Consider the following 16,476-nt stretch of genomic DNA (forward strand, 5'->3'; position numbering starts at 1 on the left):
GAAAATGGTGGATTAAGGAGAAAATGGTGGACTAGGAGTAAAGGAGTCGTGTTTGATTGCATGACAAAATAAAGATAATTGAAATATGAATGATGCATTGTATTAAAATATTTAATATCTTAAAAATATATTTAACAGAAATACAAAATTTTATTAATCTTATTGCAGAAGCTCGTGATAAACAAAAAAGACCAGATTCGAGACATGATTCAGATATATCTGATAGACCTACTCCACCATTATCTGCCACAGAGGATTCTGGAATGACATCTGGTGGTAGAGTTGTACCTATGTCGTCTGCTGAGAACTCCTGGCTAGGTCATAGTTCCAGGCCAGGGCCAGAATATCAGTTTGGAAATCCAATAGAACCACATATTTTGAAAGGATTGCAAGTTTTAAACTCAATTCAACAAAATAATGAAAAAGATAAAAATGAAATCCCTTCATATGGACCAAGAGCCTTTGATTCTACATTATCATACAATCAACCTTCAGATCTGCCGCCAATTTCAACTCACACCTCACTTCAACATATTCCATCAAATTTGATCGAAGCCTCACAACAGCAGTTGAGATCATTAAATGCAGCTGATATCAGGCAGCAAATGTCATCCAATGTATCAACACAACATATGTCATCATATCTTACATCACAACAGATGCCACCAAATATATCATTACAACACATGCCACCAAATGTGTCATTTCAACACATGCAACCAAATGTGTCATCACAACACATGCCACTAAATGTATCATCACAACAGATGCCACTAAATGTATCATCACAACACATGCCACTACATGTATCGTCACAACAGATGCCACTAAATGTATCATCACAACAGATGCCACCAAATATTTCACCACAACAAATGCCACCAAATGTTTTAACTCAACAACACATGATGCTACCCCCTCGTAGTATTCAATCAGTTCAATCTTCTCAATTTCAAGGAGCCTCAATCTCACCTCTCAGAATTGGGTCAAATGTTGGTATGCCTTCTGTTCAGTTTTCATCTCCCCATAGTCAAATGTCACCAGGACAACAGCAGACAATAGACCAACCAAAAGATATCACCCAGATAAAAGTTTCAGATATACTTTATGAAGGGGCTGATATGTCGTCTGCTTCAAATGTGCAGAAGACATCAAGGTATAGTTCCTTGCAAGAACCAATCTCAGATACTGAAAAACAAACAAATTTATCAACTACCTCTTCTAAATCTATAAATGAAAGAGTTTTGGATCAACAAAGAATATTGAATTCATCTTATGATAAACAACTTCTTAATTCAGAGAAAAATTTGGACAGAGATCAAGTTTATAGTGAAAAAATATTAAACAATCCAAGTTCTGAGCGACAATCTGAGGATGTCATAATGATGAGTGATGATCAGAAACATGGTGGTGATATTATAGTTATTAACGATTCACCTAAACGATCTGTGAAGGCTGAATATTCCGAAAAACCGCATATGAAATCCTGGCTGGCTGCTGAAAAAGCTGACTCTGAATATCGTTCATCTCGTTCCAAGTCCCCTGAATGGGATGAATCTCAAAGTCATTCAAGGACACAGCCTTTAGGAACACAGTCCCCTGTTGCCTTAAAACACAGAAAAGATGACGATGATGCCGTGAAGAATCTGCAGTCTCCATTACGACCTACTCCAACCAAAGACCAAAAAGTTAGTAAAAGACAAGCTGAACAAATTGAAATAGAGGAAGAAAAAAAGGATATTGAGAGTAATCAGACAACTGACTTAAAATCATTTGGATTTGTAACTCTGAGCAATCTAATGAACACTGACCAGACAAAATCTCCTCAAAATACACCAGTTAATTCACCAAGAAGGGAAGAAGTGAAAAAAATACATAAACATGAGGTTGAAATGTCTCCCAAAACTTTTTCAGGAAATGATGAATTAAGGAATACGAAATTAGGTGAGGAACCTAAAGTTGAAAGGCTATCCTCCAATATGGAAGAATATACAAGTTTGTCTAAAGGAAGTGATGTGGGTTCATCAAAGAATGATGGGAAGGGTAGTGATGCTGAAAAGTCTGATGTGATCAGACAAATATATGATAACAGAGAAAAAGTAAATATTCAATACATGGGTAGTCTATCGCAGGGAATGAATCAGGCAGAACTGCTGAAACAGTTCAAATCTGGAAAAGGGAAAGGAAAAGATGATGGTATGTCTTTCTTAGTGGTAGACGGAGATCAAAACAAAGACATGTATAATAAACTGCAATTACTGTTCAACAAACCACCGACTGGATCCAGTCGTTCAAATAAAGAAGACATACGAATGGAAACAGATGAAAAAAGTGATTCGGGAGTTAAAGACCATGATTCTAATTTTGAAAGTATTGGAAGCAATAATTCTTTAGGGGAGAAAATCAGACAATATTGTAAACAAAATAAGCCTGATGTATCTGAACTTTTGATTACTGTATCGGATGGTGAACAGAGGGAAGTGGCTGATTGTTCTGTGGTTAGTCCTGGACCTGAGAAATTAGAGGAGAGAAGGTGTTCATCTCCTTACAAGAAACGACTGAAAACAAAGAAAGAGAGAGACAGAGCTTCAATTCGTAAACAAAAGGAAGGCTGTATTTTAGAATCAAGCTCTGATTATAATTCTCAGGATGAAGAGGTCCCTCCAAAGCATGGACACAGGCCTAAGGTTAGAATTTTACACCAAGTTTGTATATCGAATTTAGGAGACTCATGTTATGATTTTACTTCTCTGTCCAACCCTATAAATAAATTCCATATAAAAAAGAAAATGTGGTATTATTGCCAATGAGACAACTTTCCACAAGAGACCAAAATGACACAGAAATTAACAACTATAATGTCACTGTACGGTCTTCAACAATGAGCAAAGCCCATACCACAAAGTCTGCTATTATAAAGTCCTAGAAATGACAATTGAAATCAAATCAAATAAGAAAACAAACAGCCTAATTTATGTCAAAAAATGAATGAAAAACAAATATGTAACACATTTAAACAAACGACAACCACTAAATTACAGGCTCCTGTATGCATGATATGCATATCATTTAAAAAAAAAAAAAAAAAAACAGCTAAAAAAAGTCTTGAAAAACAAACCATAACTTGCATGTGGACCTTGTGTATGGAAATACAAGCATCATAAATAGTTGAATGAAGCATTCCTTTAGAAAAGATAAAAATGTATAAAGATCTTTGGAATTTATGCCAATGGCAATTAAAGAGAATGTGTTATAAAAAAAATTGTAAAGAGGATGTATGAAATTGATTTAAATCCTAAGGCCAATTTATCATATCCCTTGATTATATTTTGAGTATCTCGTAAAGCCTTTTATAAGAATACTATAAGATATTAAAACAGTGATATTTAATGTTATCTTTCATTTTAGATAAAATCAAACAATATTTGCATTTTAATCATTTTAGAGTGGTCAGAAATCCAGAAATTCTGATGTAGAAATTATATCTGACAATAAAGATGATAGCATGTCCTTTGACAAGAAGTCAGAAGATCTAAGATCACATGATAAGGGGTCAGAAGTCATTCCACACAGGTTACTAGAAGAAGTACAGTTGGAAACTGAATCAGACGACAGTCGAGCACAATTTAAAGATAGATTTTCTGAAAGGTATTTACAACATTTTGATATATACTACAAAATGTCATATACAGTACAATGATGTTGATGTTTAGTAAATTAGTAGAAGATATTTAAGTGTATAAGGATGATGCTAGTGTTAAAAAAACTAAGTGAAAAGTACCACTTTTTGAAAATATCAAATTTTTGACTTTTCCAACAAATAACACTTTTTGGAGGGATTGATGGAAATGAACATTTTTAACATTTCAGTTATAAAATAGCACATACATATTAAACAAAAAAAGATTTCATTTCTTGTTATCGTTTTTAAGTATGATTGCATGAAAATTGCATTACATTTTAGCCAGCATTACAGTTGCTTACTAGTGGCAAATATTTTATGCATATTTTGGACAAGAGAAAATTTTGTAAAAAAAGATGATGTAATTCTGTGATATTTATAAATGCTGCTTTGCATTTCCCAATCACATTTTCAATTAATCTTGCATAAGAAGGTGATAAAATTGTTAAATAAAATTTCAATATTAGTACTTTTTTCCATTACTGTAGGTTCAAACTAAACCCTAATTTATTGGCATCACTGAAAGCAGCTGTAAGATCAAGTTTGTCAAAAGAAGATTGCAGAGAAACAAAGGTTGATTATAAAAGATTTACAGGTCCTCAACAGCAGGTGTCTGGTATACAAATTGTTGGAGATGAGATTTATGTGTCTTACCTGGGAAATTCTGTTAGAAAGTTTAATTTTAAGGTAAGATAATAGGAATGGCTCATTACTTTATGCCCCTGTCGTAGTGGAGGGGGCATTAAGGTTTGCCTTTGTAGTCTTCACACTTAACCACAAGTCCTAAGGCATTGGCTTGTATAATTTTTCTCTACAAGTCAGCAGAATCCAACTAAAATATTCAAAAATTTGAGCTTTGTGCTTGTGAACTCGAAAGATTAACATGAAGGTTTCCTTTGTCCTTCTGTACAACTCGAAACTGGTATCCATTTTATAACTTTAGTTTGCCTCCACTATGAAACTTACCTCATTATTTCTGTTCTGGAGTTATGCCCCTTTATAACTTTATATACAAGAGAGGGCATCATATGTGTCCCATGAAAACATACTCCATTTATATTTTGGAACAACCTGAATACATTTATAGCAGTTTTTGTGTTCATATTACTTTTATTATGGCAAAATCATATTCATGATAATCAAACAGTGTGAAATGCAGCATATGTCATCTACACAAATTATTATTTTTTTGTTTTTTTATTACAACTTTCTGAATTTATATACTTAGACAATATACGTATAGTGTCTTGAAATATGAAATTTATTTGTATGAGGCTTAGAAACGGGAAAATGCGAGGTTCTACCGAGCATTTTCCCGTTTCGTGCCGAATACAAATAAATTTCATATTTCAAGACACTATACGTATATTGTCTTTATACTGAAATCGAAAAAAAATATTTAAAAATGAAAAAACTATGTTAAAAAATTGTCAAAAAAAGTGTTTGGAATTTCCCTCTTGGGGTACCATTTTGGGGTATTTCCCTATGAGCGTAGTCCAGGCGGTAAAACATTGACATATTAAGGAATTAGAAAGGGAAAATGAACTTAATTAATAACATTTGATAATCATGATATATAAATAACCAATTTGCAGACATAAAAGTTTAAACTCATAAAAGTTTGACCATTGTTACTTTACGTTGTCATGGTCGTGACGTGATGTTGTTGATGAAATACAATAAGGAGGCGGGGCTTATAGGTAAGTTGGGGTCATTGACGTATAAAGCTAACGTTTATACGTATAGCTTTATCTGTATAGTAAAATAACTGATTGCAGTATAATATTGTTTATACAGGTTTTGGATTTAAATTTAATGTTAAATTTGATAGATAACTCACACTTTGACATCTCTCCTACTTTATTATTTTGTTTAGAAAATATATGGGTTTCAAATGGTCATTAAAATCCTCACTTTTTATACCATTTCCTTTCAAGCCCAAGCAATATTTGTTTATTTTAAAAATTGAAATGATATGCAAAATTTCTTTTTGACCTTGATTTCATGGATCACTGAACATTAAACATATAATAGTGTTATAAGTGCATGGTGTCTTATGGATTTATATTCAACAATATTAATGTTAATTTAAACCAACTTATTTTTGCAACTTTCTCAAGTAGAAAAAGAACACAAATATAAATTGTCAGGAAAATGTAAAAATTGGATTTTTTCTTATTAAACTTCATCAAGTAAAGCAGAAAATTGAGAAGTGGTCAAGAAAGGGTGAAACGTGAAATAAACTATCCGCAAAAATAAGTTGTTTTGCAGTATCGTATCTTTTATATTTCAGACCGGTGAATTACTACATGCATTTGACTGCTCTCCACATCAGATCAGTTGTATGTTTGTCCTGAGAAATAATGATTCCCTTCGACTATACACAGGAGGCCCCTCACAACATTTATTAGGATTCAATGCTAATGTAAGTTTTTATATATTAACTTTTAAAAAAAGTTAAGTTTGATAAGAAGAAACGAATGTTTTAAGCTTTTTAGTTTGAATCATTTTGCTTGTTTTAATCATGTAATTTAAAAAAATTAAATGATTTGATGATATGCCTTTATTTTTTATGAACTTGTTACATGTATTAGTTGTGGAGTCTATATTCGCCATCTTGGATTGTAAAAAACAGAGAATCTAAGGTCCATATTTTCTATCAAGTTAGCAAAATTTGATGCAGGAATGCAGAAATTTAATGTGAATTTTCATTTAAAAGAACCAATTTATAAGAATATAACTTAAAAATATTAATATTTTTACAAGTGTAGATTAATTTTGGTTGTTTTTGAATATTTTCAAATTGGCATTTTAAGGGGAGGTAACTCTATAACAGTGCATTTTCTGAAGGACTCTACATGAAATTTTCCTATTTTGTCTTATAGCCATAAAAAACGTACGGTGACCCTACCTTTTCTTTTGATATTCTCAAAGCATTGTCTGAAAGCAATCTTTTCCTAATTTATTTTACAATTCTATCATTTTGTTTTGTTTCTATTCACAAAATGGTGTTTTTTCCTGTATAATCCATACAAAATTTGCCATTTTGTCACAACCTGTAGCTTGAGAAAATGCACGGTGACCTATCATTTTCATAATATTTTTGATCATGTATCAATAGATACTACATTTTGACAAAGTATGAACAAATTCTATCATTTTTATTTTAGACTCCCATACCACCTTAAGTAAGAAAACGTTGCATGTTCTAATATGTGTAATAGATCTATATAAGCCGAAGTATACAAGTGACATGTCACAAAGTCTTGACGTTACAATTATAAAACATTAGTGACTTTCCCGCGTTGTGTTCCCGCCGTATTTACAACATTCTGGGTGCAGCAAAAAGTAAAAAATCTATATACAATACAATCTCAAATTTCAAATTAAAAATATTTACGCTTTAAAATTAAAGTCTCTATGTATAGAAAATATTTACTGTCTCTGTATAGTGGTATTAAAATTTGACACTTTAACACTTTTAAATAATGATTCACAGTCCGTATAAAAAAAGGCTTTTATAGCTGACTATGCGGTATGGGCTTTGCTCATTGATGAAGGCCGTATGGTGACCTATAGTTGTTAATGTTTGTGTCTTTTTGGTCTTTTGTGGATAGTTGTTTCATTGTCAATCATACCACATCTTCTTTTTTATATAGTCAACAGTTCACATCTGTTCTTTATCATCTTGATTTGATGGCAGATTTAACCAATAACGGATTCTTTCATCAGCCATTACACTTTGCTTGACGTCTTGGACAAATGCCTTGTGCGGTACTCTGTTCACATGTTGATTAAATATTTCAATTTTTTTCTACAGCATTCCTATAAAGTATTTGATTGTATCCATTAACATTTTCCTTTATCCAGAATAAATAGATTATTTTCATATTTAAGGAATGACTGTAATATTTTTTTCTGTCTATTCAAAATAACATAAAAAATTTGGTGCACACTGAATAACGCACATAGCAGGTTATTTAACAGTGTGCACCACATTTTTTATGTTATTTTGAATAGACAGAAAAAGTATTACAGTCATTTCTAACAATTTAGTTCTAAATTCCATTGTAAACCGTAGAAAACCATGAAAAAATGTTGATGACGTCAAGATCACATGACTAGATTATGTCTATGGGCTGTTAACAAAATAACGTCAGCCAATCAGAAGACGTGTTACATCTAAAATTAAATTATTCCTTGATATTAGTTAATATTTGACAATTTAATGCTTTTTTGTAGACTGGACAGTTGTTTAGGACAGAAAATTTGGAGGAAAAGTTACAGTGTTTTCATCATAACTGGGGGAAGTTATTTATTGGTACATATACTGGATCTATATTGGTGTGGAGTACAAAGGTGAGTTAATCAAATATTTAGATGTCACCAGTCACATGACCATACTTATAAGGATTAACTTTATGCCTTACTATCTGATTATATTTCATTTAAACATTAAAAATTGTTATGGAAGACAAGCTTTTATCACTAGATCTAGAATGTACCTTCATAAAGGTAAACCCATTGTTTCTTTCACAACACAGTCTTTATCTATCCTTAAGGTTGATGAAATGGAACAATAACGAGCTATTCAAAAACAGTATGGGTGCTAGAAAAGACTTTCATTTTAAAAACATCCAACCATGCAACTTTAATTAGAAATTTAATGTATTATCGGATAAAAAGTTGTTTGAACCAAGTTATATTGTTATTGATATATGATGTCTTCTGACCAACTATGGTTCAATGAATAAAACTTGCGTGCTCAGTACTGTCTTTAATTTAAAATTTTGGTCTAGAAAAATTTTCTTTTGACATTCAATATATATTTGCAAAATGTATTTGTATATTTTAGACTGATAGGAATATAGATGCATATGTTTGTTCCGATCGACCAATCAGTTGTATATCCTCAGCAACAGAAGGGGCCCAGAAAGTTATTCTTGTGGCAGCATATGATTCCACTGTATTTGTTCTGAGTGCCACATCTGGACTGTTGATACGTATTCTGGAAGGTCATACGAAAACTGTATTCTCTTTACAGGTAAGTCATGCCAGTGTAGGGTGTTGGTATTAAAATAGTGTTATTAAAATATCTTAAAGTTTAAAGGTATGTGTGTGTATACTTTTTCATATCGGTTAAAAAAAGGGCATGTCACAAAGGTGGTGTGTGATGGCATGGGTATTTACAATTACATTTACAAAATATTGGTAGTTCAAGTTTACTGTCAATTCAGGAATTATTGTGGTGTTTTGATTATTGCGAGAAATGCCACAGGGTTATAAGTGCAACAATTCAAACTCACTTTTTGTAATATTTTATATTACTTAAACAGGATTTTTCTCAATTTTGCAAAAATTTAAATCGCATTTTAAAATGACAAAATTGGATTAATAAATGCATGCAATAATTTCCAAATTTACAGTAACTTACCGGTCAGCCATTGGTAAGGGTATACATGAACATTAAACTTGAATTCCATACTTTGAATAATGACTTACCGTATATAGCTTACACACTTTAAAAGACTCTGCACATGATTACCTCATTCAGGTTGTTGGTTTTTACACCTGTATATTTAATATTTGATAGGTTGATGGCAGTATTGTGTTCAGTGGATCAGGAGATAAAACAGTCATGGAACATAATTTACAGGTAACGTTGTATATACTTTAATAGAAGCATACTTGTGGTATTAGTGTTAATATATGCTTGAGAGATAGCAGTTCATTGCATTTGCTTTCTTAATGAAGTCGGAGCATTTTATTGTTTATTGTCACCATTTATAATTATCAATGGGATATGGTAATGACTTGAACAAGTCAGTACTCAGAGAAAGTTTATGAGAAATCCTTTTCACTGAATGGGCTTATTTGTAATCATATTCTATTGACTACCTTGTGTTAACGTTTGATTTGAGTATTTTTATATGAGAAATTGGAATTTGATCCTTAGAAGAGGTGACATTTAGTCATATTTGTCCCAAACTTCCTAAAAACTGTGTTCCCACCTCTAACTTTAGTTTGATTCAACCAAATGGTATAAAACTTATATTCAATGCTCATTTTCTCAAAACACAGATCATTGGGTAGCGTCACTTTGACTGTTCATGAGTTATGCCCCTTTATAAACATAAAATTTGCTGATTTATTTGTTTCTGTTCTTTAAAACAGGGAAAAAAGATACCAGAGGGACAGTCAAACTCAAAGATTGAAAATAACTGACATTTAACTGTAGTTTGACTCAACCAAATGTTAAGGAACAACACTTTAACTTAAATTAATTTGGCTCGTTTAATTTTCTTAAAATTTTGACAAAGTATTTACTTTGACCCTTTGACAAAAATATAAAAATTTCAAAAAATTTGAACCAACCGTTTTATCAGAAAAATTACACTGGTTATATAGCAGATTGACAAACACTTATTTCGATCATTGAGAAGCTTAATATTCCCTTATGAACACTACACCATTTAAACGTTCTGCTGATTTTACAGAGTTATCTCCCTGTAGTGTAAGGTACCACCTTAAAATCACAAAAAGGTCTACATGAATCCTGCATCTTTATGTGGAAGTTGACTCATGCATAACACAAGCTGGGCATCTGCAGCCCATAGACACATTCTTCATTTATTTAGTATTGTTACAATGACAACTTGCATATACAACTCTTTTGAGATTGTTTGACAGAAAGCTTTCTGTTTAGGTTGGGATTGATTTCTGAAGTTTATGGTCCTAACCAAATGTTTAGGAATTGGCATGGGTTTCATTTCTTGATGCATATCATACTTGTATTTGGTCATTCTTTTTAACATAAATCAGACTGTTAGTTTTCATGTTTGAATATTTTACATTTGTCTTTTTGGGTTCTTTTATAGCTTACTATGCTGTATGGATTTTGCTCATACTTGAAGGTCATACAGTGACCTATAGTTGTTAACTTCAATGTCATTTGGTCTCTGGAGTTGTCACTTTGGCAATTTTACCATATTTTTTCAAACTCGCATTTTGTCAACCTCAGGAATGGTTAAGTTCATATACATAAAACTGTGTCTCCAAATCCTTTTTCATGTTTTTAAGATTTTGACACTCTTGATATTTGTTGTGTTTTTAAATACCATTTGAATAAACAATGTATCTTACTCTTGGGATGTGTTGACATATATAAGGATTGCCAGCTTGACTCACAAAAAAGTAAAGCATGAAGAAATAATACACTATTTTGTAAAATATTTCTAGTAGCTAGAAAGGTTTTTAAATTGTAATAAGAAAACACACAGCAAACTCCAAAGGAAAATGTATTCTATGGGGTAAAATGTTTAAGAAATTAATTAATAATTTTTATTTCTAATTAAAATTTTATTCTTGAATCATTTCACATAAATTCTCTGATATATAGGGTGTATTAGATAATATGATGTCAGATAATATGTATTTAAAATAGAGGACCCATTATGGGGAAAATCAGTACAATGATTAGGATAATTATTTATGATAATAACTATGCAAAAACTAGACAAAATACAATATGTAATAAAACATGTGTTATAAGATTAGAAATGCAGAAATAAGGGTAAATGAAGTAATGAGAGTAAATAAAGTAATGAGGGTAAATTAAGTAATGAAGGTAAATTATGCTATGAGAGTAAATTAAGTAATGAGGGTAAATTATGTAATGAGGGTAAATTATGTAATGAGGTGAAATTAAGTAATGAGGGTAAATTATGTAATGAGGGTAAATCAAGTAATGTAGGTAAATCAAGTATTGAGGGTAAATTATGTAATGAGAGTAAACAAAGTAAAGAGGGTAAATTAAGTAATGAAGGTAAAATATGTAATGAGAGTAAATTTTTTAATTAGGGTGAATTAAGTAATGAGGGTAAATTATGTTATGAGGGTAAATTTAGGCGACAGCAGTTTACTGATGTTTAAATCTAAAAAATGAAGAGACAAATCAAAGTATCTAAAGTGTAAATACCTGTAGTGCAGCGGCGAAATCTGAAAAGACGCTTAGTTAAGGAGTTTAATGCACCCAAAGAACACACACCTGGATTTCTTTTTAAATGAAAGAATACATGTTAAACTTATATTTTAAACTTGCCGTAAGAAAATCGTATGGTCGAATTTCCGTATAAATGGCTTTTTAGAGCGTTATGTAGTGTATAAAAAAAATACACTGATATACTTAAATGTTAATTATTATTACGAATCACAATATTACGGCAATTTTTTTAATTTGATAATGTAAGAATATATAACTGACGATAAAACTAGTCAATAATTGTTTTAAAAATATTTACCATCAACATTTTAAAAACTGTTTTACTTCAGTAGTTGTGGTTAACACGATTTTTACCAGTTTCCGTTAATAACAGGATAATTATAAAACACTTTATTTGTGTTTATTTGGCATAAATATACACTTCGATATATACTTTATACAAAACAACTTTCGTTTAAAACATTTCTTATTCGATTTACAATAAATTTTTGATTTGAAAAGAACACATCAATCTGTTACACAATTTATATAATTCCGGAATTACTGTTCGGGACGTTTATTTTTGTTTAATCCTCACTCCGTTCAGTTCTATCACTGTACAAGCCAAATGTCGATTAGCATTTCACATTGAATTTGTTCAATTAATATCAGTTTTAGGGTTAATATTTGTTTTTTACACTAGTTTTATATTTGCTTTGTTGTTGATTTCATTGTTTTTTTTTGTTATTTTGAATACCCAGAGTGGTAATATATTGATTTTTTTTATCATTGTTTACATTGTGTTAAGTAATCGCTTAAAAAATATTCCGGATCTGTTGTGAAAATTTTCCAGACAATGTCACAGTTCGGTAGTCCTTTAAAAGTTACCCCAACTAGTGCCAAGAGAGGGAAGTCTTCCTTAGATTGGCTGGAATGCATTATTTATCAGATTAAAAGCCCGGAAAAATTATATATTTTCACTGACAAAGGCAAAGTTAGTTTCATTGAAGCTACTAAACTACGGAAAGATGAGATATATATTTGAAGATTGGAGTTGTCTTCTTTTAATCATTTTTTTTTCGGAAAATATTGATGTTAAATACCATAGATCTTGTTGTAAATCTTACACCAGTAAGCAGAATCTATCTTGTTATAGATGGTGCTAGCATTTTTTTCACCTGCTGCAAGCACATCTAGAATCACAACTCGATCAGAGTGGTATTCCTGTATTTTTTTGTAAGAACAAAACTTACAAAAAAGATGCTAAATTGCACAAAGTGGAATCAGAAGAAAGAATTAAGAACATACTTGAGGCAGCTAGAAATAATTCGGATCATGAAAATGAGTCAACAGTTTTACATGAAAATTTTACTGAAAATGCCCTTTATCATTCGGCCTGTATAACTTAATATCTACTGAAAATACCCCAAAAAGTAAAAGCAGAATCTTCTTACCACGATACTGCATTTGTGAAGCTGGTATCAGAAATTAATTCAGACCTGATGGTAAAGCATAAGGCTTTTATGATGTCCACCTTGCTTCAGAAATTTCGTTACTTGCTTCCACAGGACTATGCTGCCAAATACACAACATAAAAATTGCAAAATAGGTTAATTAATTATTACGGCGATGCAATTATCATACTACCACAACAAGGCCAGGGTAAATCAAATATCATGTTCAGCAGCTCTACATCTATCGGTGACGCAATCAAAGCTGCAAGTCATCTAAAATCTGAACTCAAAATAGCACAGTTAGATTTGGAAATTGGAAGTTCCAAAAATATAACAAGTGAAAAACAGATTTTACACACAGCTGCCAATATCTGGGAATAGCTCCAGTCCCCGACATTTAAGTACTGGGATATGTTCCTGAACGCTATTGAAGTAATGCTCCAAAACATTCGTGCAGAACGGGAAGGTTTGTGGTCATTGCATTTACATACTACTACTGATATGCTGCCATACTTCTTCATAACCAACAGAACAAATTACTCCAGATTGATCCAGGTTTATATTCTTGATATGATTGATATCCCTCATAAATTCCAATCATCATTTGATTCTGGTGAAGTTGCAATTCACCAAAAAAATGGAACTTTTAACGGTATTTGGAGTGACATGGCAACCGAAAAAAAAACATTATAAAAGACTCTGAAGGGCATTGGGGGATTGTTAGATTAACCCGCAAAAAATCTTCTTTGATTAGATGGACATTAACGAGACATGTTCTCGGTCATTTCAGTTCAGAAATGCGTGATAGAGGTGGCTTGTCCATAGAGAGTGATTTATCTCACGAAGAAATAAAACCATGCAGCAGCAATGACACGAGATAACCAACAGGTTAGTGATTTGATAGATCAAATCATCAACAAAATGACAGATCCTTTTGATGTTACCTTACATCCAGTTCCTCTCATAAACATTTCCACTGGGATGCACGCATCTAAAGAAGTTCAAGTGCAGTGAATTGTCAAGTACACAAGAAGATGCAGATAGACGTATTATTCTGCATGCATTGAATGCTGACAAATCTGGATGACTGCACATATCGCCAAGTCTACTATTGGATCGCCTCTACAGTTGGTTGGAAAGAAGGAAAGTGTGGTCTTGAATTCGAACCTGTCTTGTTTGACGGTCAAATGTCATCTGACTTCCTTCAAGATTTGGTGTGCACGTGCAAAGGAAAATCAGTTTGCAGTAAAAGTTGTGTGTGTTTTGAACAGAATTTGTCCTGTACTGAACTTTGTCAATGTCAAGACTCAGACATTTGTAAAAACATCAATACACACCTGGCAGATATAGATGATGATGATGATGATGATGATGATGATGATGATGATGATGATGCTTGTTTACCTGACCTATTCACGTCTTAATAATGCTAATTCATACATACACTTGTTTTGCTTTTAGTTTTTGTCCACTTTTTCTGTTGATTTAATATACGTTTAGTTAACTTTGACACTGAAGCTATTTCCGTTTATTAAGAAAGGACGATCGGGTTTTCCGAATGTTAAAAAACGTCAAAAAACATTGATTTGATGCTAACATATTTTATAAACCTTATATGAATACATTTTGATTTTACAACAAAAATATTAATGGCAGCTTTTATCTGAAAAAAAAATGTAAAAAATTTACGAAAATAACCATCATGACCATTGAAACTGAAATCAATGAAATTAACTTTTATCCCAATTTTACCTGACTTTAAACTTTTGTATAGTAGCAAGTCGTCTTCAAACTTCATTTTTATGGAAAAAAAAATATTACCAAAGTTCAAGGTCATCCTTGTATGGAAACTAAATGAAGTCATAAATAAACAAAATGCATTATATAACGAAAAACGTCAATTTTAACGTTGAAAATGACGTGTTTGGAAAACAAAATGGTATTCACAACAGTTTCCATATATGTTGAATGAAATGTTGTCCCCTGATTGTTTAATATGTTTTATGTTCCTAAGTTTAGCCCAAAATAGACAGTAAAGACAAAATTTTGTAATATTCAATTGTTGACCTTTGACCTCAATTATGCAAAATTCCGACCTCTTCTCATGCTTACGGCATCATTAATATTAAAGTTAACAATTTTATCTTTTCAATGATATATAATTTAGCCGTGTGTTCGGTGGGTGCATTAAAAAAAATATTTTTGGATTCTACCGCTGGTCTACTGATGATTATGTCAATTATTGATAACTCATATGTTCTATATTATGACAGCTATAGTTATCAGTCAAGTTTAAATATACATGTGTACATTGATAAAAAATCAGTAAAGTAAAATAAATATGATAATCAGGATAAATAATTTTAACAAGATTGTTAAATGAAATTTTGATGTCTTTCACCACTTTTTTTGGCATCTAAAAACAAAGGCGTTGTATAAAAAGAAGTCTAGTGCAAAATTAAGTTTTAACCAATGAAGAACTGAGATTGAACAATCTATACATTAATTACAAAAATAAGATCAACCAAAAAAAAAGTTTGATTTAAAAATAAGACAAAAATTAACTCTTTTCCTGCGTTATACTCCTTTCAGTTTTTCCAATAAAAAAAATTATGAAAAATGCTTAACAAGCCTTAAATTTGAAAATTTTGAAAAGTTAATCTTATATGGAAATAAACTGCTCATATATACCACAATCTATACATATATAACATTATTTTTGTAACTTTATATATAAAAGTAAGATGACAAAATCATAATTATGTCATTTTAAGTAGTTTTACAATAAACAGCATGTATAGAGAAAAGAAAAACATCAAACTATGAATTTGAATTGATTACTGATGAAGCGATAACTTCAATAGTATACAACTTTAGAAACAATAATACCATTAAAACCATCAGGTTTTTTCTGTGTTTGAACTATATAACATTGTTGTACTGATAAAATGTGAATTATTAGTCTTTTCAAATAATTAAAGTCTCTCAGCTGACCTTGCTAGTCCATCTTGACCACTAAAGAATACTTTTAAAATAGCAAATTGCCAATTTATCCTGGAGTTAAACTATATATTTTGTACAATGTCACTAATTTTGATATCTTTATCATGACACAAATAGTATAATCGGTACAAGGTTATATTTAAAACTACATGTATGGAATCAAAGACGTCTTAAGACTATAAATTTGTATTGATGACTAAATTATTGAAAATGTCAAACGTATGCAATGTAAGATGCATTAAAACTGCTATAAAGTTAACTTCTTCTGTGTCTGATTTCCAATATCTTATTTGATTTTATCGGATATATATCTTGTTCATAAAATAAAGTTTGGCAGGTTTCTTTATTGTTTCCAT

General features: G+C 31.2%; 1 protein-coding gene across 1 annotated transcript in view; it reads left to right on the forward strand.

Moving 5' to 3' along the window:
* The window catches only part of LOC134711277 (uncharacterized), a 35,642-nt gene that overhangs the window by 9,048 nt on the left and 10,118 nt on the right, over positions 1 to 16,476 (forward strand). Inside the window, exons 7-13 of the mRNA XM_063571800.1 lie at positions 169 to 2,687; positions 3,446 to 3,648; positions 4,171 to 4,369; positions 5,976 to 6,107; positions 7,925 to 8,041; positions 8,538 to 8,726; positions 9,276 to 9,338. Coding sequence (XP_063427870.1) covers positions 169 to 2,687; positions 3,446 to 3,648; positions 4,171 to 4,369; positions 5,976 to 6,107; positions 7,925 to 8,041; positions 8,538 to 8,726; positions 9,276 to 9,338 — 3,422 coding nt within the window. The remainder of the gene's footprint in view (positions 1 to 168; positions 2,688 to 3,445; positions 3,649 to 4,170; positions 4,370 to 5,975; positions 6,108 to 7,924; positions 8,042 to 8,537; positions 8,727 to 9,275; positions 9,339 to 16,476) is intronic.

Source organism: Mytilus trossulus, chromosome 3 (genome assembly GCF_036588685.1).
Source record: "Mytilus trossulus isolate FHL-02 chromosome 3, PNRI_Mtr1.1.1.hap1, whole genome shotgun sequence".
NCBI classification, from domain to species: Eukaryota; Metazoa; Mollusca; class Bivalvia; order Mytilida; family Mytilidae; genus Mytilus; species Mytilus trossulus.